We start from the raw sequence: 22,938 nt of genomic DNA, 5'->3' as shown, positions 1-22,938 counted from the left end.
TGCACCCGCTCCAAGACATCCTTGACCCTTGCACCAGGGAGGCAACATACCATCCTGGAGTCTCGGTTGTGGCCGCAGAAACGCCTATCTATTCCCCTTACAATCGAATCCCCTATCACTATAGCTCTCCCACTCTTTATCCTACCCTCCTGTGCAGCAGAGCCACCCACGGTGCCATGAACTTGGCTACTGCTGTCCTCCCCTGATGAGTCATCCCCCTCAACAGTACCCAAACCGGTGTATCTGTTTTGCAGGGGGTTGATTGCAGGGGACCCCTGCCCTACCTTCCTTACACTGCTCTTCCTGCTGGTCACCCATTTACTATCTGGCTGAGTACCCTTTACCTGCGGTGTGACCAACTCGCTAAACGTGCTATTCACGTCATTCTCAGCATCGTGGATGCTCCAGAGTGAATCCACCCGCGGCTCCAGTGCCGCATTGCGGTCCGTCAGGAGCTGCAGACGGATGCACTTCCCGCATATGTAGTCGTCAGGGACAGCGGAAACTTTCAGCCCAAACTTAATTGATTCACTATTTGGTGTTTGTTAATAAATCAAAATTCTAAGAATTAGTATCATCTCCTCCTTTATAACTTGGTATGAAATTAGATTTTATAAAATTAATCTCAGCCTCCTCGAACTCCTGCCTCCTTGAACTCCCCGGACACCCGACTGCTGAGCCTTTATAGGCCGCTGCCTCCTCGAACTCCCGCCTCACGAATTCCCCGGACACCCGAATGCTGAGCCTGTATAGGCCGCTGCCTCCTCGAACTCCTGCCTCACGAACTCCCCGGACACCCGACTGCTGAGCCTTTATAGGCCGCTGCCTCCTCGAACTCCCGCCTCCTGAACTCCCCGGACACCCGACTGCTGATGGTACACACTGCAGCCATGGTGCGCCAGTGATGGAGGGAGTGAATGTTTGAAGTGGTGGATGGAGTGCCAATCAAGCGGGCTTCTTTGTGCTGGATCGCGTCGAGCTTCTTGAGTGTTGCTGGAGTTGCATTTATCCAGGAAAGTGGAGAGTATTTCATCACACTCCTGACTTGTGCCTTGCAGATGTTGGAAAGGCTTTGGGGAGTCAGGACTCAGGAGGTGAGTCACTCACCGCAGAATACACAGCCTGTGACCTGCACTTGAAGCCACAGTATTTATGTGACTAGAGCAATTAAGTTTCTGGTCAATGGTGACCCCAGGCAACGTTCCTGCTAATTTTTGTTGGGTGTGCTGCTCCTTTAAGGGGCTGAACGGCCCATTCAAATCACCGCGCATGCACGCTTTTTTCCTTATAAAGTTGCTGAGTGGCCTACGCGAAACCTGCAGATCACTGCATGGCTGAGTTGTCACACACCATCGCAGCTTATCGGGAACATTGTCCCCAGAATGTTGATGGTAAAATATTCGTTGATGGTAATGCCGTTGAATGTCAAAGGAGGTGGTTGGACTCTTAATGGAGATGATCATTGCCTGGCACTTGTGTGGCACGAATGTTACTTGCCACTTATCAGCCCAAGTCTGAATGTTTGTCAGGTCTTGCTGCATGTGGGCATGGACTGCTTCATTACCTGAGGAATTGCCCTATGTAAAGCACATCAGGATTTCTCATCCATTTCCCAAATAGTTCCTGTACATGCTATTTGTAAAAATAAGTTTAAAGCCAACTTTAATGAAAATGTTTTGCCTATATGTATATAGCATGTCTGTGGGTTTAAGGTTCATTACTAAATTTCAAATCATGTGCATTGAATGTAAAACCTGCAAGAGCAGGAAAATAGATATATGTGGTAACCGATATTACTCCAGATGAAACATATTTGAAAATTGGACGGCATATCTATTTCTGAGAGAAAAACACAAGCTTATTTACTATGCACACAACAGTTTGCATTTTAAATGATTTGCTATTAATATCATATATTTAAAGAATACATAGGCAAATAAGATGAAGTTACTAAGAAACAATGTGCTGTGCATTTTGTATTCAAGTCAACCTGAAAGATTCAATTATTTCAACTTGTGATTTTAAAAGAAGCTGTAATTGGTATAACATAAATGTCTTCGTTGGTTCTGGTACATGAAATGATAATTGCTAAATCTAATGAAAACTGGAATGATGATTCATTTCTTAATTTTACTTGTTCCAAACTTAAACACATCAACTGCTACAAAAAAGGGCAGCAAGGGTAGAGTGATCTACTGCCAATATCATCTTTAATTATTTTGTTTTACTATCCCATCTTATTCAAGTTTCTAAGGTCTCCTTTTTTCACCCAATTGATAAAATCCTGGCCTGGGATCGGCTGGGTAGCCAGTACGTCAGGTGAAAAGGAGGCACACCAGATTCATGTTCAGCATGTGTAGCCCGTCTGGGCCTGGGTCTTACCCTAGACCTTGAAAACTTATCTTTGGTTACAGGCCTGATCAGTCCATTCATAGGCCCTTGGAAATTTTGACCTTTTGTCTGAGCATCTGGGGGATACAGAGAGGCTGACCAGTGCTTATTCTCTTGTCATCGACGCCCCCTGCCCTACATTATGGCAGGCGCCTGAGGTATGATCATCGTGGCACAGGTGCTTGCCAAGGTTATTCAAAATAGCGAACTTCCTCCAGATCTTGCAGTGGGGATAGGGGTGGAGGTTCCCAGCAGGCACATCCTGCCACTTCCTCTCGGATTGAACGTCTGCAGATGTTTGGGCCCTATATATTTATTTTATTGATACAATTGTTTTATTGCCTGGGGCCAACAGCAATGATAATTCACAGCAGAAAATGGACATTACATTTCAGACTGATTTTTCTCTCTTCCTCCGCTGGGTGTTTTTCTATGGATGCCACAAAGCCTTTCAATAACTTTCCCAAGTGGCCATTATGTATGTAAAAGGCTGATGGGAGTTTTTTCAACCACAAGAGACCAGATATTTGAACCTGATCATATCATCACCCAACATATACCCTTTCCAACAGGAATCTGTGGGTATTGAGTGAGGAAATGGTTGATCTTCCCCTCCTTAATTCAAGTACTCTGATTGATTATACATGAGAGCTGTAAGATTGCCATCCAGTGGAAAATACAGGCAGACATAGCTCAAACTAAAATGAGCTGTATAATAATACATAGTTGTTCACAAGTATACATAATTCCTTCATGGACTGTTTTTCGATTTCATAGTCATTGAATATGAAGAGTTTACTATTATGAGTGTATCTATTGAGTGGCATTGCAATAGAAAACATGTCTTTGTAAAAATAGCTCAGAAATTTTTTGTCCACTTTATATTTTAGGATCACTTCAAGGAGAAGCACTTTTGTAACATACTTGTGTCCCTCACGTTGTGGAATCTGTTCTATTTGTATCACACAGCAGACTCTACACATGACTGCCACATACTAGTCTTTTCATGGGCATAATACATTACTTTGTTTTCTGGCCACTGAGCCATCACGGAATAAAACAAGAAATGCTGCACATGCAGAGCAGTTAATCATCATGAGAAATATAGAATAAAATTTTGGGTGCGAACTTTCATCAGAAAGCTCGACAAGGTCAACACAGGGCATTGCTGATCTGTAGGTCCTTAGCCCGATAAAATGGCAGCAACTGCTGCCAATGATGATTATGCTTAGCTTCTAGCTCCAGAACCTGAGAAAACCTTCTTATCTTGTTCACTGCAGGGAGCCACACCACCTTGTTTATATAACAGTGCTGCTGCTGAAATCAGACCTGCCACTCACAGCAGTATTATAATGTAATAGTGCCACTACATTGTGCCATAATTAGTAATATTGATGTTCATATAACTGACATATAATTTTCATCTCCCCAGCACCTGGGAGCAAGACAGGTGCAGTATATGCCTGAATGCCTCTCTGTGCCCAAATGTAGTTTCCTGGTCATCAGCATGACCCAGATGCACCTCCAGTGTAGGCCCATCTTCTGGCAAGGCCTTGCATCTGAAATCAGTGATCAAAAAAGGTACAGCTGTGATATCTCCAGTTGTGATTCTAGCTGATGGCCTCAGAACTTTCTTGCTGCTGCTAGAGAGCAGCAACAACAACAATATCTATTTATATAGCGCCTTTAATGTAGTGAAACGTCCCAAGGCGAGATAAAAATGACACCGAGCCACATAAGTAGAAATTAGCATAGGTGACCAAAAGCTTAGCCAAAGAGATATGTTTTAAGGAGCTTCTTGAAGGAGGAAAGAGAGGTAGAGAGGTGGAGAGGTTTAGGCAGGGAGTTCCAGAGTTTGGGGCCTAGGCAACAGAAGGCACAGCCACCAATGGTTGAGTGATTATAATCAGGGATGCTCAAGAGGGCAGAATTAGAAGAGCGCAGACATCTCGGGGAGGTTGTGTGGCTGGAGAAGATTACAGAGATTGGGGGGGGGGGGGGGATAAAGCCATGGAGAGATTTGAAAGTAAGGAAGAGAATTTTGAAATCGAGGCATTGCTTAACTGGAAGCCAATGTAGGTCAGCGAACACAGTGGTGATGGGTGAGCGGGACTTGGTGCAAGTTAGGACACAGGCAGCCAAGTTTTGGATCACCTCTAGTTTACGTAAGGTATAATGTGGGAAGCCAGCCAGGAGCGCGTTGGAATAGTCAAGTCTAGAGGTAACAAAGGCAAGGCAAGGATGAGGGCTTCAAAAGCGGATGAGCGGAACAGCGGAGACGGGCGATGTTACGGAGATGGAAATAGGTGCTCTTAATTATTCTATGGATATGTTGTCGAAAGCTCATTTCAGGGTTAAATATGACACCAAGGTTGCGAACAGTCTGGTTCAGCCTCAGTCAGAAGTTGCGGAGAGGGTTGAAGTTAGTGGCTAGGCAACGGTGTTTGTAGCAGGGACCGAAAACAACGGGTTTGGTCTTCCCAATAGTCAACTGGAGAAAATTTCTGCTCATCCAGAACTGGATGTCGGACAAGCAGTCTGACAATTTAAAGACTATGGAGGGGTCGAGAGAAGTGGTAGTGAGGTAGACCTGGGTGTCGTCAGTGTACATGTGGAAACTGAGTGTTTCTGGATGATGTCGCCAAGGGGCAACATGTAGATGAGAAATAGGAGGGGACCAAGAAGCCTCAAGCCAACAGCAGCAAGAAACCCCAAGGCACAAGGGTTATGTTGGGGAAGCGAAAAAAGTAAGCTACCTAAAGTGATGCTCCTTTTTGGCTCATTTCTCATTGATGTATTGTAGGAAATAGAGATGGGAGGGCCAAGAATTTCTCCTTCTGCCTCATTACCCTAGCAATGCTGGGACTGCACCAATTGCAGCGGGAGCCCATGTCTTCCCATTTAGGATAATGTAGTGGGGGTAGAGATGCAATATTATAGATTCCGCCCTTTATTCCTCTCTGTAATGTCTGGGACTGAGGTTCCCTGGGAATTATGAAGAGGAATATTTGTTCTTTGTTGCAGAAATATTACTTTGTCTGACATGCGAATAAATAAATCAATTCAGAAACATTTTGTTACTTTCAGAATGAAGAAAAGATTAGAATTCATGGTACCTTTAAAATTAATCCTGTTTAACTAAAACATGATCATAAGGAGTCTGGTATTTTTCAGATCTTTATTTGTTATATTATTGGAGTTCATGGAGCTGTACATTATGCCCTGTGCTAAATGCATTTCACATCACTGAAATACTAATTATTAGCAGCTGCATACAGTTGTCAAGTTCCAGGGTGTAATTGTACTGACGGTATAAGTGCCTTGTCTATTATTGCAATTTTTTTTAATAGGTTTTGGTTGGTAACAAGGTCATTGAGAGCAGCTTCACAGGTTGCTTTTCTTGGGTTGACACCAATGATAGACAGAACTATGTTAAATAAAACTAAATATTTAAGAATCATATAATATAGTTCAATATTTTTTACAACTTTAGCAAGCAACACATCCCAACAGAGTTGTTATTCTATTAGTATTAGTCAAAGTTTCATGTAGAACATTATTAAAATAATTTTATAAATGTTTTAAGACAGATATACTTATCTTAAAACAAAAAAATCTGGTACTATTAATATTACGTCAATCCATAAGATAGGTGGTAAATAAGGTATAAATTAATCCATAAGGTAGGTTCGACCAAAAAGTCTTAAATGCAGGTGTTATTTTTCTGTTTGCTCCCGATTTACCAACCATTAAAAAAATCAGGCACACTAACTATTGTGTTTGATCCTCCAATTTGCGCTTCCACTGATGAGACTCCATACTGGAAGCAGAGTCTTCCAATTTCGGGACTACTATACACCTACCTATAAGTGTAAGAGAAAGCCCAGCCATCTCCCCATGGCCTTTGATGGTACTATAATTTCTGAGTCCGCCACCCTCAACATCATGATCTGGATGAGCATATTAATGATTATGATTATAAGAACAGGTCATTGGCTGGGTACTCTACAACAAGTGGGTCACTTATTGATCTATCAATGCCTGTCCACCAGCTACAAAGTTGTTAGGAATGTGATAGAATACTCACCACTCACCTGGAAGGATGCAGCTCAACAACAGTCAAGAAGTCTTGACACCATCCAGAACAGAGCAGTTTGCTCACTGGACTCAATATCCACCCCTTGACCACCGACGCACTATGGCTGCAAAGGTATGATCTAAAGGATGCACAGTAGCAACTCACCAAGGTTACTTCAACAGCACCTCCCTCCAATCAACCTCTACTACCAAGAAGAGACGCAAATTCAAATCCCACGATGGCAGCTGGGGAACTTAAATTCAGTTAATTAAATAAATCTGGAATAAAAAGCTAGTACCAGTAATGGTGACCATAAAACCCATCTGGTTCACTAATGTCCTTTAGGGAAGGAAATCTGTCATCCTTACCTGGTCTGGCCTATACTTGACTCTAGACCCACAGCAATGTGGTTGACTCTTAACTGTCCTCTGAAATGGCCTAGCAAACCATTCAGTTGTAACAAACCACTGCGGAAAACAATAATAAGAATAAAACCGGACGGACAGCTGGACCTTCATCACAGGGACTACAGTGGTTCAAGAAGGCGGCTCACCACCACCTTCTCAAGAGCAATTAGGGATGGGCAATAAATGCTGGCCTTGTCAGCGATAGCTAGATCCCAAGAACGAATAATAAAAAATGTTGTTGGAACACCATCACCTCGATTCTAACTTGGAAATAGGGGCTGAAATTGCCCATCGCTGGAAACGGGGCACAACTACCCTGTTTCTCGTGTTTACCGGTGTGGTGCATGCTGTGGACTCTTGAGCAAAATTCTGCTCTTTGGCTTTATTTTTTGGCAGACATAATGGGGCGGAAATCCGATGGTGAACACACTAGAGAGGTGGAAGTGGGGGGGGGGGGGGCGCCGCTGTCAGTCATTAGCATAATGCTGATTGCATCATCATGGCGCCGCGTCACAATGGTTCTCCCCTTCACTTAAAGGGGTGCCAGGCTGCCTGTTGGCAGGCCCGGCCAAACCTGGGGGCATAATTTTTGGCCTGACATGCAATCGGCCGACAAACAAACATGACAGCAGCAGCAGTAGGTCCTCCCCTTTAATGGGAACCGCACCACTATTTTGCAAAGACTACAGCCTCACTGCACCGGCAGAAAAAAGCAGCTTTTGGCACTACACAGTGGTAACAAGATTTTTTCAGTGGAATTTCGCCATCGGGGGTGCTCGCTCTTATGACAAACTTAGGACGGATCGGCAGCAGCGGAGCGGTGGGGGTGGGGAGAGCGGGTCACCGCCAGGATACCGCAGGAGCGGAATTTTAAAAATGGTGTCCATTACACGGCAAGCCATTGCACTCTGCAGCATTGTCATCGAATTCCGGTGGTGACAGGCCTTAAGGGAAGGGGCAATTTCAGCCCCCTAGTTACTGGGTCAGAATTATGGATATCCCCACCTAACATCATTGTTGGAGCAGCATTATTACAAGGATGACAGTGGTTCATAGAAGGCCTATCATCATCTTCTTAAGACAACAATTTTCAATAAATGCAGCCTTGTCAGCATTGCCCTCATCACAAGAACAAATCTAAAAATATATAACAAATTAACATTATTAATATTGATACGTACAAATTTTCTAGTGGAATCGCTGCACTATTTTTGTTTTGTCTGTACGTGTCTTTTTTTTCTCTCTGGCCTCACTTTCATGTGACTTTATTGAACCTTAAAGTGTTTTTTCCATCATTTTGACTGCCATACTTCTGTGCTGTTTTGCTTTCCCTCTCTCACTACTATCTTCTCTATTTCTCTCATTTTAACATAATTTTTGTCTTTTTGATCAAGAAGAGCTTCTACAGTTTTACATCCCACCTCTACCTGTGTTCAGCTGGATCCAACTGGAGTACTTCTCTCTTTAGTGTCGTTCCTGATTTTTTTGACAGTGATTGTGGTTTCTGTGTACTGGAGGCAGAAACATCTGTTCTCTCAAGAATTCTCAACTATAGTGTACAAGCCTGGGATGCCATTAGAGACATTGAAGCGGGGGGGGGGGGGGGGGGGTGAGGAGCACCAGTCAAGTTAATTTGTAACTTGACTTGGGTAGAAAGAAGCAGGAGAGCCAGCAGGGTAGTGTGGGAGCTAACAGGGTAAATGTGGACTTGAGAAGAAGCAGGAGGGACTAGGAAACGGGAGGGAACCCATGTCCACACTGATTTTTGTCAGCAAATGCTATTGAGTTGATTATGCCCCCAAAACACTGTATGTATAGTGTTTCGATCCCTATTTTTTCATTAATAAATTAGATATCAAATTTGCTGATGACATTAAAATAAGCAGAGTGGTTGAGACAGAAGATGCAGCAAAACATGTACAGAAGGATTTAGATTGGTTAAGCAACTGAGCAGACAAAACATGGAGAATGTAAAGTATTGTATTACAAATTGGTTGTAAAAATGTGTATCATAACTTAAATTGGCAGATGCAAACTTGGAAATGTATTTGGAATTATAGTAGACTCAAGAATTTCAATATGTGGACAATGTGGTGAAGGAATTATAAAAACACTTTGGAATATAGAGCAAGATCAACAGAGCAGAAGACTGTAGAATATATGTTGGAGCTTTCACTGCTGCTCTGGCTGATAATTGCTAACTTAAACAAGGGGACATAGACACAAGATTAACTGTAAGAAATTTAGGACAGAGAGTAGGAAAAACATCTTTTGACAGAGGGTTGAAGGCTGTGGAATGCACTACTGGAGTTAGTGATTGTGGCATAGACCATGGTGTTGAAATTGGTCTTTGGCAGTAGCACGAAATGGAGGATAGCAAATCTGACATCAATGGAATGGAAAATCGAGTGTGCTATCACCCTTTCTGCGCTATCGCCGAAGACCAACTTTTTCCCCTAGGTCGACATTTAAAAATAGGTTAGATAGAGGATTGAAGGATAAGGGGATAAAAGGGATATGAGTACCCTACTCCTAATGTTCTGGCACATAACCCTCATAACCCTTGACTCCCTTATCTTTCAAAAATCTGTCTATCTCCACCTTGTTATGTATGTATGTAAACCTCACCAATATGTAAGACTTGCCACTAGGGGGCACACCTGTGGGAGATCTAAGGGTCGCCTGTGCACCCTGGGGCAAGCAGGTATAAAAGGTGATTCATCATGCTGCTTCTCCAGTCTGGAGTCTGAAAAAAGAGACTAAGGTCACAACAGTTTGAGCTTACAATACAGTCCTGTGGATTTATTCTGAACATAACAAATTGGCGATGAGAAACGGATCACGAACTTTCATGCGGTAATGGCTGCCGTTGGTATTCTTGAGAGATTTGTTGAGGGTGATAATTGGGAAGCCTTCATTGAGTGCCTTAGCCCCAGTACTTTGTGGCCAACGAACTGGACATGGCTGAGACAGCGATCAAGCGCACGGCTATTCTCCTCACCGTATGTGGGTCTTCGATATATGGCCTCCTCAAAAATCTGCTGGCACCGGTCAAACCAACGGACAAGTCTTACACAGAGTTGTGTACGCTGGTTTGGGACCACCTCAAGCCGAAGGAGAGTATCTTAATGGCCAGGTATCGCTTTTACACGCACCATCGCTCCGAGGGCCAGAACGTGCCGAGTTTTATCGCTGACCTAAAACACCTTGCGGGACAGTACGAATTTGCAGGATCCTTGGGGGAAATGTTGCGGGACTTTTTCATGCTTGGAATTGACCACGAGGTTATTCTTCGCAAACTGCTGTCTGCCGAATCCCTAGATCTGAGCAAGGCCACCACGATAGCCCAAGCCTTCATATCCACGAGCGATAACACGAAACAGATATCTTCACAGAATCGAAGCTCACCGGCAAGTACTGTGCACAAAATAATGTTTTCAGCAGGCAGAACTGTACAGGGCAGAGCCAGACCTAGGCCTAGAGTGACTCAGAGTCCGCTGTGGGGCGTGAATGCGTATCCATTAGCACCATGTTGGCGCTGCAGGGGCAGTCATAGAACTCATCAATGTCGATTCAAGCCCTGTGTGTGCAAGGGCTGTGGAACAATGGGGCACCTCCAGCGAATGTGCAAATGACCTGTGACTCAGGAGAGGACGACCGATCCAGCGAGGATCACGCTGAACGAGCAGCAGAGGCAACTCAACCTGAGGATGAAGAGGACGTATATGGGATACACACCTTCACCACCAAAAGCCCTCCGATATTGTTAAAAGTTGAACTCAACGGCACTCCAGTCTCCATGGAATTGGACACGGGGGCGAGTCAATCAGTTATGAGCCAGAAGGCATTCGATAGGCTGTGGAGTGACAAAACACAGCGACCCAAGCTGATCCCGATTCAGGCAAAGCTGCGCACCTACACCAAGGAATTGATAGCAGTTATTCCACCGGTACGCTCACGGCCTTCCGCGAGAGGTGGTCTCCTAACTTGAGGAAGGACGTTCTTGCTATTGAGGGAGTGCAGCGAAGATTCACCAGACTGATTACCGGGATGGCGGGACTGACCTATCAAGAAAGACTGGATCAACTGGGCTTGTATTCACTGGAGTTCAGAAGAATGAGAGGGGACCTCATGGAAACGTTTAAAATTCTGACGGGTTTAGACAGGTTAGATGCAGGAAGAATGTTCCCAATGTTGGGGAAGTCCAGAACCAGGGGTCACAGTCTGAGGATAAGGGGTAAGCCATTTAGGACCGAGATGAGGAGAAACTTCTTCACCCAGAGAGTGGTGAACCTGTGGAATTCTCTACCACAGAAAGTAGTTGAGGCCAATTCACTAAATATATTCAAAAGGGAGTTAGATGAAGTCCTTACTACTCAGGGGATCAAGGGTTATGGCGAGAAAGCAGGAAGCGGGTACTGAAGTTTCATGTTCAGCCATGAACTCATTGAATGGCGGTGCAGGCTAGAAGGGCTGAATGGCTTGCTCCTGCACCTATTTTCTATGTTTCTATGTTTCTGAAACTATGGCCCCTAGTTCTAGATTCCCCCACGAGGGGAAACATCCTCTCTGCATCTGCCCTGTCAAGCCCCCTCAGAATCTTATGCGTTTCAAGTATATCACTTTTAAGTCTTCTAAACTCCAATGATTATAGGCCCAACCTGCTCAACCTTTCTTCATATGACAACCCCTTCATCTCAGGAATCAACCTCGTGAACCTTCTCTGAACTGCCTCCAGTGCAAGTATATTCTTCCTTAAATAAGGAGACCAAAACTGTATGCAGTACTCCAGATGTGGTCTTACCTATGCCCTTTACAGTTGTAGCAGGACTTCCCTACTTTTATACTCCATTTCTCTTGCAATAAGGCTAACATTCCATTTGTCTTCCCAATTACTTGCTGTACCTGCAAACTCACTTGTGTTTGATGTAAAAGGACCCCTAGATCCCTCTGTACCACCACATTTTGTAATCTCTCTCCATTTAAATAATAATGTAGTTTTTTATTTTCCCTACCAAAGTGGATAACCTCACATTTTCCACATTAGAGTCCATGTGCCAAATTTTTGCCCACTCACTTCGTCTATCTATATCCTTTAGTAGACTCTTTGTGTCCTCCTCACAACTTGCTTTCCCACTTATCTTTGTATCATCAGCAAATTTGGCTACATTACACTTGGTCCCTTCATCCAAGTTGTAAATTGTAAGTAGTTTAGGCCCCAGCACTGATCCCTGTGGCACCCCACGAGTTACAGTTTGCCAATCTGAAAATGACCCATTTATCCTGACTCTCTGCTTTCTGTTAGTTAGCCAAGCCTCTATCCACACTAATATATTACCCCCAACCCCGTGAGTTCTTATCTTGTGCAGTAACCTTTTATATGGCACCTTATCGAATGCTTTCTGGAAATCCAAATACACATCACCTGGTTCCCCTTTATCCACCCTGCTCCTTGCACCCTCAAAGAACTCAAGCAAATTTGTCAAAAATGATTTCCCTTTCATCATCATCATAGGCAGTCCATTGGAATCGAGGAAGACTTGCTTCCACTCGTGAAGTGAGTTCTTTGGTGGCTGAACAGTCCAATATGAGAGCCACAGACTCGGTCACAGGTAGGACAAATAGTCGTTGAGGGAAAGGGTGGGTGGTTTGCTCTTTCTGCTGCCTGCGCTTGGTTTCTGCATGCTCTTGGCATTGAGACTCGAGGTGCTCAGCGCTCTCCCGGATGCATTTTCTCCACTTAGGGCGGTCTTTGGCCCGGGACTCCCAAGTCTCAGTGGGGATGTCACACTTTATCAGGGAGGCTTTGAGGGTGTCCATGTAACGTTTCCGCTGCCCACCTTTGGCTTGTTTGCTGTGAAGGAGCTCCGTGTAGAACACTTGCTTTGGGAGTCTCGTGTCTGGCATGTGAACAACGTGGCCTGCCCAGCGGAGCTGATCGAATGTGGTTAGTGCTTCAATGCTGGGGATGTTAGCCTGGACAAGGACGCTGATGTTGGTGCTGTCCTCCCAGGGGATTTGTAGGATCTTGCGGAGACATCGTTGGTGATATTTCTCCAGTGACTTGAGGTGTTTATTGTACATGGTCCATGTCTCTGTGCCATACAGGACAACTTAAAAACAAGGCTATGGGTGCGGATGGAATCCCTGATGAGGCATTGAAGTATGGCGTAGAGGCACTGCTGGCACAAATACACAACCTCATGTCTCGCATCTGGAGGGAGGAGAGCATGCCGGGAGATCCCAGTGATGCAGTAATCATGACCATCTTCCCTTTCATAAAACCATGCTGACTCTGCTTGACTCCAATATGATTTTCTAAATGTCCTGCTACTATTTCCTTAATGATGGTGTTGTGTATCTGTAAAGCATGCACTCCCATGTTCCGCCACCAGGGAGCTCATACCCTGAAGTCCCAAAGGATCGCAGCATCCCTTGAGAGCACTGTATATAAGCCGGCCCCTAAAGCCTGTTCCTGACTCTGGAGTGTCTTATTAAAGATTGAGGTCACTGTTACTTTAACCTCCCTGTGTACAGCCTTATATGTGTTAGGAACACAATAACTGGCGATGAGAATACGAATCCAACGCAAAGATGCAGCAAACTGTGGGCATCCTGGAGAAGTTCTCGGAGGGTGAGGACTGGGAAGCCTATGTCGAATGGCTGGACCAGTACTTTGTAGCCAACGAGCTGGACGGAGAAGGAAGCGCTGCAAAAAGGAGAGCAGTCCTCCTCACAGTCTGCAGGGCACCGACCTACAGCCTCATGAAGAATCTTCTGGCTCCGGTGAAACCCACAGATAAGTCGTATGAGGAGCTGTGTACACTGGTTCGGGAGCATCTTAACCCGAGGGAAAGCGAGCTGATGGCGAGGTATCAATTCTACACGTGCCAGCGATCTGAAGGTCAGGAAGTGGCGAGCTACGTTGCTGAGCTAAGGCGACTTGCAGGACAATGTGAGTTTGATGGCTACCTGGAGCAAATGCTCAGAGACTTTTTTGTACTGGGCATTGGCCACGAGACCATCCTATGAAAACTTTTGACTGTAGAGACATCGACCTATTGCGATAGCACAGGCGTTTATGTCCACCAGTGATAACACCAAACAAATCTCTCAGCACACAAGTGCTAGCAATGTTCATTAATTAACTGCAACTGTGTTTGCGAGCAGAAATGTACAGGGCAGAACCCACAAGTCTGCAACTGCCAGCAGGCCTCAGGTGACCCAGATGACTCCGAGTCCCCAACAAAGGATGAATGCAAGGCAATTCACACCTTGTTGGCGTTGTGGAGGCTTCCATTTAGCCTATTCATGCCGCTTCAAGGGGTATGTTTGCAAGAGCTGTGGAACAATGGGGCATCTCCAATGAGCTTGCAAACAAGCTGCAAGCTCTGCAAAACCTGCTAACCACCACGTGGCAGAGGAAGATCGGTTCATGGTGGATCAAAGCAATTTCGAGCCTCAGAGAGAGGAGGCAGATGCTGAAGTACACGGAGTGCACACATTTTCGACGAAATGTCCATCTATAATGCTAAACATAAAAGGAATGGCTTACCCGTGGCCATGGAACTGGACACTGGCGTTAGTCAATCCATCATGAATAAAAAGATGTTTAAGAGACTGTGGTGCAACAAGGCATTCAGACCAGCCCTGAACCCCATCCATACGAAACATAGATCAAAGAGCTTATCACTGTCCTGGGCAGTGCCATGGTCAAGGTCACCTATGAGAACACGGTGTACGAACTGCCACTCTGGATTGTCCTGGGCGATGGCCCCACACTGCTTGGAAGGAGTTGGCTGGGCAAAATCCGTTGGAACCGGGATGAGATCCGAGCGCTATCACATGTCGATGAGGCCTCATGTACCCGGGTTCTTAACAAATTTCCTACCCTTTTGAGCCAGGCATTGAAAACTTTTCCGGGGCAAAGGTGCGGATCCATGTTGACTATGCAGGCCCGTTTCTCGGTCAAATGTTCCTGGTGGTGGTGGATGCTTTTTCAAAATGGATTGAATGTGAAATAATGTCGGGAAGCACCGCCACTGCCACCACTGAAAGCCTGAGGGCCATGTTTGCCACCCACAGCCTGCCTGACATACTGGTCAGTGACAACAGGCCATGTTTCACCAGTGCCGAATTTAAAGAATTCATGACCCGCAATGGGATCAAACATGTCACCTCGACCCCGTTTAAACCAGCCTTCGATGGGCAGGCAGAGTGGGCAGTACAAACCATCAAACAGAGCCTTAAACGAGTCACAGAAGGCTCACTCAAAACCCGCCTGTCCCGAGTACTGCTCAGCTACCGCACGAGACCCTACTCACTCACAGGGGTGCCCCCGGCTGAGCTACTCATGAAAAGGATACTTAAAATCAGACTCTCGCTGGTTCACTCCAACCTGCATCATCAGGTAGAGAGCAGGCGGCAGCAACAAAATGTAAACGATGGTCGCGCCACTGTGTCACGGGAAATTGATCTAAATGACCCTGTGTATGTGCTAAACTATGGACATGGTCCCAAGTGGATTCCGGGCACGGTGATAGCTAAAGAAGGGAATAGGATGTTTGTAGTCAAACTAGACAATGGACAAATTTGCAGAAAACACCTGGACCAAATGAGGCTGTGGTTCACAGACTGCCCTGAACAACCCACAGCAGACACCACCTTTTTGAGCCCATAACACACACCCAGAGGATCAACGACACCACACCGGACCAGGAAATCGAACCCATCACGCCCAACAGCACAGCAAGGCCAGGCTCACCCAGCAGCCCTGCAGAGCCAACAACACGCCAGCCCAGCGAGGGCACAGCCAACACACCAGAACAGACATTTGTACCAAGGTGGTCCACCAGGGAAAGAAAGGCTCCCGACCGCCTCACCTTGTAAATAGTTTTCACTTTGATTTTGGAGCGGGTGGGGGCGGGCGGCGGGGGAGTGATGTTGTGTATCTGTAAAGCATGCACTCCCATGTTCCGCCACCAGGGAGTGCATCCCCTGAAGTCCCAGAGGATCCCAGCATCCCTTGGGAGCACTGTATATAAGCTGGCCCCTAAGGCCTGTTCCTCACTCTGAAGTGTCTTATTAAAGACTGAGGTCACTTGTTATTTTAACCTCCCTGTGTTAGGAACACAATAGATGGACTCCAGCATTTTCCCAATGACGGATGTTAGGATAATTGGTCTATAGTTTCCTGCTTTCTACCTTTCTCCTTTCTTAAATAGGGGCGTTACATTTGCGGTTTTGCAATCCGCTGGGACCTCTCCAAAATCCAGGGAATTTTGGTAATTACAACCAATGCATCCACTATCTCTGCAGCCACCTAGGATGCAGGCCATCAGGTCCAGGGGACTTCTCCACCTTTAGTCCCATTAGTTTGCCTAGTTCTTTTTCTCTAGTGATAGCGATTGTTTTAAGATCCCCCCTCCCAATAGCCCCTTGATTATCAATTATTAGGATGCTTTATATTTCTATGTGAAATATTTCTATTTCTATGTGATTCTTTGCAAATGTACAGACCGAATATTAAACTTAGCCCTGTGTGGTGTGAATCCCTTAGAACAACACGAGGCAGTGTGTTTATCCGTGAGGCAGGGGTCCGCAAACTATGGCCCTTGCGCCATATCCCCACCCTGGCCATTCAGTTCAACTTGAGCTTGGTTTTACGCTCGGAGATTGTTCATTACATGGTTGCCTCATTAGTGGATAAACCCTAACTTAGAATGCCAACATCGGCTGGTATCTGCAGCTGGAATCATATGCAGATTAATGGGAACATTAATTTAAATATTTCAGAAGCAGAACTTCAAAGCAGCCCGTTCCGCTGCGCCAGGTCATGACTATCACACTGCCATTTAACCACCAGCTGTTCACCAAGCACGCCACAGCTTATTCTATTTATTTTCATATGTTTTATTTTCCTTTTTGTGTTCCCTTTTAAATGCTGGTATAGCATCGGTAATATCCCCTAGTCCCGAGAAAGATTTGAAACAGCAACTGATTCTTACTTTTGCACAGACATTGCCGAGCATTGCAGCCTGGAGGGAGATCCGGCAGCGCAAGCGGTGAAGAGGAGCTGATGCCGTCAGATGGCGCTGTGCGCAGAGCTAACCGGCGATTCCCATCTTACCTCTTTCTGGCTGATCGTTGGCAACCGCGCGGGCTTCAAACGACCCAGGGCGAGGAACTGAGGAGATTCCGTGTCCGAGCTCGGGAATCGGGAGCCAGTGACCATCGTGGTGTTTGTTTCTCGCGCCGGGATCAGAGGGTCAGTGACTGTTGTGGGGGCTGCTTTTCGCGCCAGGGTCAGTGACCGTTGGGAGTTGGTGCTCGCGCTGGGGTCAGTGACCGTTGGGAGTTGGTGCTCGCGCTGGGGTCAGTGACCGTTGGGGCGACCCGTCCGCCCGTGCACCGACAAGCCGCCATTTACTTCAGGCCGTTTCGTGGTCTCGCTCTGTCGGTCTGTGAGGCTGCAGTTACACCGCTGCCCCTGTCGGCGCGGCCCGATGTAAAAGCGGTGATTGGTTGGTAGCATTGCTGACCCGGACCCCGGGGCTTAAACCCACAGCCCGAGACTCAGAGGGGCGGTGCTGCCAACTGAGCCAGGCCAAGCGATCCTTAGAACAAATGTCAAAGATAGATGCTGCTGTTTGCTGGTTTGGACCAAGTCACTCCCCCCTCCTGTTGGCGCAGGCTACAAATCTTGGCCCTGATATTTTCAACCGCAGTTAATGTTTTTTTATTCCAGAAATGTTAGTTATAAAGTCTGCAGTAAAACGAACTAGTGGCAAATTAAAACTATTTTAAACTCTGTTTTCTTCTGCATAGGTTTGGTAAAATGCAGCCTTTTGATGCACTACACCTCAGTGATTGGCAGAAGCATTATTTCAGTATTATCTCCAGTAATTGCACACCCGGACAGAAGGCAGAGGCTTATCGCGGACAGATCCTGCAGTTGCAATACGCATGGGCAAACTCTGATATCTCTCGAGACTGCACTGCCAACTCGTTTAGGAGATGCAGTGAAAAATATTCTGCCATTATTGACTCTGACAGCGCAGAGATTGGGTTGAATAATTATGCTGACAGTGTTCTGAGTTTGTCGAGATGTCAAAAAAATGAAAGCAATCGGTGGCAGTCGTCGTTGACTGCAGACAGTATTTTCAAATTAACAAGTGTGCAGGAGATGTTTAAGTCTGGCAAAAAAGCTCGGGATTTGCTGGTTTCGGTAGCTGATGTTTCAACAGTAGTCGGGAAAGCCAATCACACGGCAAATTCAGGCTATCATAAAGTAGAAACTGCATCTGCCAATAATACAGACGGCTCCGTTCCTAAAACTAAAAAAATGATTTTGTCCACTGATGCACCTTCAAGAAATATTAGTGAATATTCTTCAAACAATTCATCCACAGTTACTGCCTTCATGGTGCAAAATCCATTAGTTGCTAAGTCAGGGACTGATGAGACGAATGCCTTGGGTTCTTCAGGTAAATTCTTATTAGCACCTTCTAAAAGCATAGATGGTGGCCCTTTGTTTGGATTGAACGAAGTGACAAGTTGTACTGCACCTCAGACAAGTCAAATAGGAACTGTATCTGGACAGTGTGTGCCTCTTAATAGCAATTTGACCCTTGTACCAGCTTCCAGTAGCACATCAAAGAGGACGTCTTCCTATTTATCTGGAGATGGAGGCAGTGATTCATATAATAACATAAGTTATGGTCACTTTCAAAGCCGAAACTGGACTAATTCTAATCAAAAGAGTTTTGATAATGTGACCAGAAATATGAAATGTGATAGTCGTGCTGCTGACGAAAGTGGTGTAACTACTTTTAAAACAGCTAAGGAACAACTGCATGTTGATCAACAGAAAAAGTTTGGCAATCAGTCTCAACGCCTGCCTGTAACCACATCATACAATTGCTCAAAGAGGTCATTGGGCACAGTCAGGTCTCGTGGTTCGTTTGGCAAATTTGTTTCTCCAGTATCAAAACAGGATAATGGTGATGAAAATGGTGGACCATCTTCGGTGCCTCATGAGAATAGTTCCTCTGAACCCCCTCTACCAGTGGATGAGTGTTTGAAGAACTTTGAGCCAAAGATGATTCAACTCATTATGAGTGAGATTATAGACCATGGTCCCCCAGTGAACTGGGATGATATAGCTGGGCTGGAGTTTGCTAAAGCAACAATTAAGGAGATAGTGGTTTGGCCAATGCTTAGACCAGATATCTTTACTGGACTCCGTGGTCCGCCCAAAGGAATTCTTTTATTTGGCCCTCCTGGAACAGGTAAAACTCTAATTGGTAAGTGCATTGCATGCCAATCAGGAGCTACTTTCTTCAGCATCAGTGCTTCATCACTAACTTCCAAGTGGGTTGGAGAGGGTGAAAAAATGGTACGTGCCATGTTTGCTGTAGCACGCTGCCACCAGCCTGCGGTGATTTTCATTGATGAGATTGACTCTCTCTTGTCTCAACGAGTTGATGGGGAACATGATTCTTCTCGAAGAATAAAAACAGAGTTTTTAGTGCAATTAGATGGTGCTGCTACTTCAGCAGATGATCGTATTCTTGTGGTGGGAGCCACAAACCGACCCCAAGAAATAGATGAAGCAGCTCGTAGACGCCTGGTCAAAAGACTGTATGTACCTTTACCTGAAGGTTCAGCAAGGAGGCATATAGTAGTGAAGTTAATGTCTCGTGAAAACTGTTCCCTGAGTTCAGAGGAATTGGAGCTAATCATTGAACAATCTGAAGGATTTTCAGGGGCTGACATGACCCAGCTTTGTCGTGAGGCAGCGTTGGGGCCAATCCGTAGCATTCAGATAGCAGATATCTCCACCATCACACCTGACCAAGTACGGCCTATTGCATTCATAGACTTTAAAAATGCTTTTGTAAATGTGAGGCCAAGTGTCTCTCCGAAAGACCTCGAGCTGTATGAGGAATGGAATAAAACATTTGGTTGTGGCCGATGACTGTCGCAAAACTGCATAGGAATGTAGGAACATACAGGATTGACTTCTTTCAAAATCATTTTATAGAAATACTTTTGTGTTCTTTAATGTTTGTTCCCTCAAATATATGCACTAAAGTTGACTTTTGCAAAAAGAATGTTTTCAGTAAAATAATTATATTCAAATCAGTTTAAATTGCTTTGATCTGTAGTGACAGCACTTTGTGATAATTCAGGCTGAAGAAGCTTTATTACCTCTGTCAGACAATGCCTTGCATAAAAAGTAGCTACCGTTTATATTTCATTTTAAACTTAAAAAAAAATCATCAATTAGGAAATATAGCCAAAGTATTGATGTGTTGGTACAGATGTAACTGCCCAACTACAGTACCAGCTTTCTACTACCAAATGTTTTGTCCTTGTGTTTGACCTAACATTCCATAGAAATTTCACACATGACCACAATATATTTTAATTCAACCCGATCACCCAAACAATAGTTATTGACAATTTAATGGTAGTTCTGGATTTCAAGAGGGCTGAATTTATAAAAATGGTTGAAGATTTGAAATGAGTTTATTTCACAGCCCTGTTCAGCAGAAAAATCGATAAACAATGGGAAGCCTTTAATACCATTCTAAGGCGAAAAGAAGCCATATTTGTGTCTCGGGTTAAAAGGAAAAGGTAAAACAAAACCTAAGCGGCTAACTGGTGATGTGCAAGGACTAATCAGACATAACGCAAAATACTTTTATGGATTAAATGAAAAGCAACCTTAGGAGAACAGCGATAGATACTGGGCTCCACTACAGCTATCACAAATGCCATTAGAACAGCTGAAATCTTAGTTGAAAGTAGATTCTGGATAACTGGTAGCAATAGCAAAGTCTTTTTATAAGCTATGTTGGGCATAAGAAGGCACTCCCAAGACATGGCAGAGATTTTAAATAGTTACTTTGCATCAGTACATTCCAGTAGATGATGCTCAGTTACCATTAATACAATGTACAATTAGCACTAAAGTCAACAATGTCAAAGTGGATGCAGATAAAATCTTGGAAAGAATAAGGTGTCTCATCTGATCGGGCCACTGGATCTTTCAGCATTCACCACAGGGTGCTGACAGAACTTAGAGATGGGTTAAGTGAACCCTGGTTTATATATTTAATATCTCACAAGAAACCATGATTATTCCCATGAAATGGACCAATGTTTTAAAAGTCAGAATTGGGGACTTGGAAAGTTGTTGGGGATCATTAGCGATATCCTGTATGACCACCTGGACAGAGTAGGTGTTGTTAGAGATTTGCTAAATGGCTTCTTGAAAATAAAGTCATGTCTTGCCAACCTGTTTGAATTTTTTGAGGAGGTAACTAGATTGGTGGATGAAGATCTGTCGACATAGTAATTGGACTTTCAGGAAGCTTTTCACAAGGTGCCACACAGTAGATCACTTCATAAGATAGACAGTCTTGTGGGATAGGAGGGCAGATCCTGGATTGGTTGAGTTCTTGAGACACAGGGCTGTTAATTTACGTGGTGATCAATTACCAGTGGAATCCTGCAGGGATCCATGTCAAGACTACTACTTTCCACAATCTATATTAATAGAAACATAGGGCCCAAGTTTCCGATGCTGGAGAAACGGCGCACCTCCGTGATTTACGTGACCTGCCTGGGATAAAATGCGTGCCGGAATCCTACTGAAAAATTCTCCAGTCGTCCTGGAGTGTGGCGTGGCGCGGCGCAGCAGAGTCTCCCTGGGGCGGAGCCAGTCTGCATGGGGGCGGGGCTAAGCCCCTGCGTGTTTTTCACAGCCGGCTCCCTTGCACGTGCGCATTACAGCGTGCGGGCATGCGCAATGGGTCCTCGACCTTGACAATCGGCCATTTAAAGGGAGAACGTGGCAGACACTCATTTAAAGCTAGCTGGGACTTTTGGTTGCAGGTAAGAAAAGGAGTAAACATTTTACTGATTCTTGTGCAAAGGAGTGCTGCATCGGTGCAAGCAAGGACATTTAAAGGGAAAATGTGGCATTCTGTTACAGCGAACTGATTTTTGGGTGCAGGAAGGGAAGGAGTGAAAAGTCTTAAGTGATTTTTGGAGTGCTGCGCATGTGCATGCAAGGAATGGACCGTGTTTTTAAAAATCCAGTGGAAATCCAGTACCTGTACAGCAATGCAAGAACGTGCAGTGAGAACGAAGAACTTCTTGCATGACAAAGTGGAGACACTAGTTAATGTCATTGAGGGGAGATGGCAGGAGCTTGGACATCAGCACCAGAGGCCGCACAAAGGTGGCACCCAAAGAATCAAGAAACGCTGGGACTTACTTGCAGACAAATACTGCGCAGTGGTGAATACCAGGAGATCTGGAGCCCAGTGTAAAAAGAAATGGCAGGACCTTTGGTCAAGTCGTTAGTGTAAGTAATATCTTCCTTTTCTCAATGGAATTGCAATTGTAAATGTGACCAGCTGTATATGTCCCACCCGGCAGAAAGGCACCCTCCCTAAAAAGTTATATTTTCATCCTTGCAGAAGAAATTGGCTCACAACAAAAGGGAAAGAACACGAACAGGAGGAGGCCCGCCAAATCTGCACCAACTGACACCTTTGGAACAGAGGGTCGCTGCCATGATGAGTGCCTTTCTCCAGGCACGAATCAGTGATGCACAAGCTGGGCCCACACGCTTTGGAGAGGGTAAGTCCTGAAAATACATCGTGACCCTTCAAATCAACCTGCTGCCTAGCCTGCTATGTGCAAGACTATCCATGTCACCCATCCTGTCCACTCCTGTGTTGCTAACCGTTTGACTGTTCGGTTATATTTTGCAGAACATGATGTCAATCCAGAAGATTCAGAGGAAGATTCAGATGCATGCGATCAAGACCATGGTGGTGGGGGGGGGAGGAGGGCGAAATAGATATGTGTTCAGGGGAGAATGGCGATCGTAATATGGATCAGTCCATAGTGCAGGGCCTCACTTTCCCAGAGAATACCATGAGTTCTCCTCCAACCTTCCACTCCTTCATCCACCCCCCTATCCTTGAGTTGTGCTTTAAGTTCTGATGCGACATGTCATCGTCGTCTCATGTACCCATCCGC

General features: G+C 45.1%; 2 protein-coding genes across 7 annotated transcripts in view; one reads left to right on the top strand and one right to left on the bottom strand.

Annotated features, from left to right (window-relative positions):
- Window positions 1-17,067, bottom strand: part of ddc (dopa decarboxylase) — a 307,592-nt gene extending 290,525 nt beyond the window's left edge. For 3 of the 5 annotated variants that reach the window (XM_070881159.1, XM_070881162.1, XM_070881163.1), the window contains exon 1: window positions 16,884-16,931. The gene's annotated coding sequence lies outside the window, so the exon portion shown is untranslated. Of the gene's footprint in view, window positions 1-6,485; window positions 6,510-16,883; window positions 16,932-17,005 lie in introns of those variants that run through there. The other 2 variants (XM_070881160.1, XM_070881161.1) reach the window with 2 other exon arrangements.
- Window positions 17,044-21,171, top strand: fignl1 (fidgetin-like 1). 2 transcript variants are annotated; one of them, XM_070881157.1, is made up of 2 exons: window positions 17,044-17,143; window positions 17,704-21,171. In XM_070881157.1, exon 2 carries the CDS (start codon window positions 17,714-17,716, stop codon window positions 19,853-19,855), a length of 2,142 nt encoding a protein of 713 aa, XP_070737258.1. In that variant the 5' UTR covers window positions 17,044-17,143; window positions 17,704-17,713; the 3' UTR covers window positions 19,856-21,171. The 2 variants fall into 2 exon arrangements, with proteins under 2 accessions (XP_070737258.1, XP_070737259.1); XM_070881158.1 differs by having other exon boundaries at window positions 17,044-17,180.
- The last annotated feature ends 1,767 nt before the right edge of the window (window positions 21,172-22,938 follow it).

Source organism: Pristiophorus japonicus, chromosome 5, assembly GCF_044704955.1.
Source record: "Pristiophorus japonicus isolate sPriJap1 chromosome 5, sPriJap1.hap1, whole genome shotgun sequence".
Lineage (NCBI taxonomy): Eukaryota > Metazoa > Chordata > Chondrichthyes > Pristiophoridae > Pristiophorus > Pristiophorus japonicus.
Note: the sequence above shows the minus strand (reverse complement) of the source record. Positions and strands in the feature narration are given on the sequence as shown.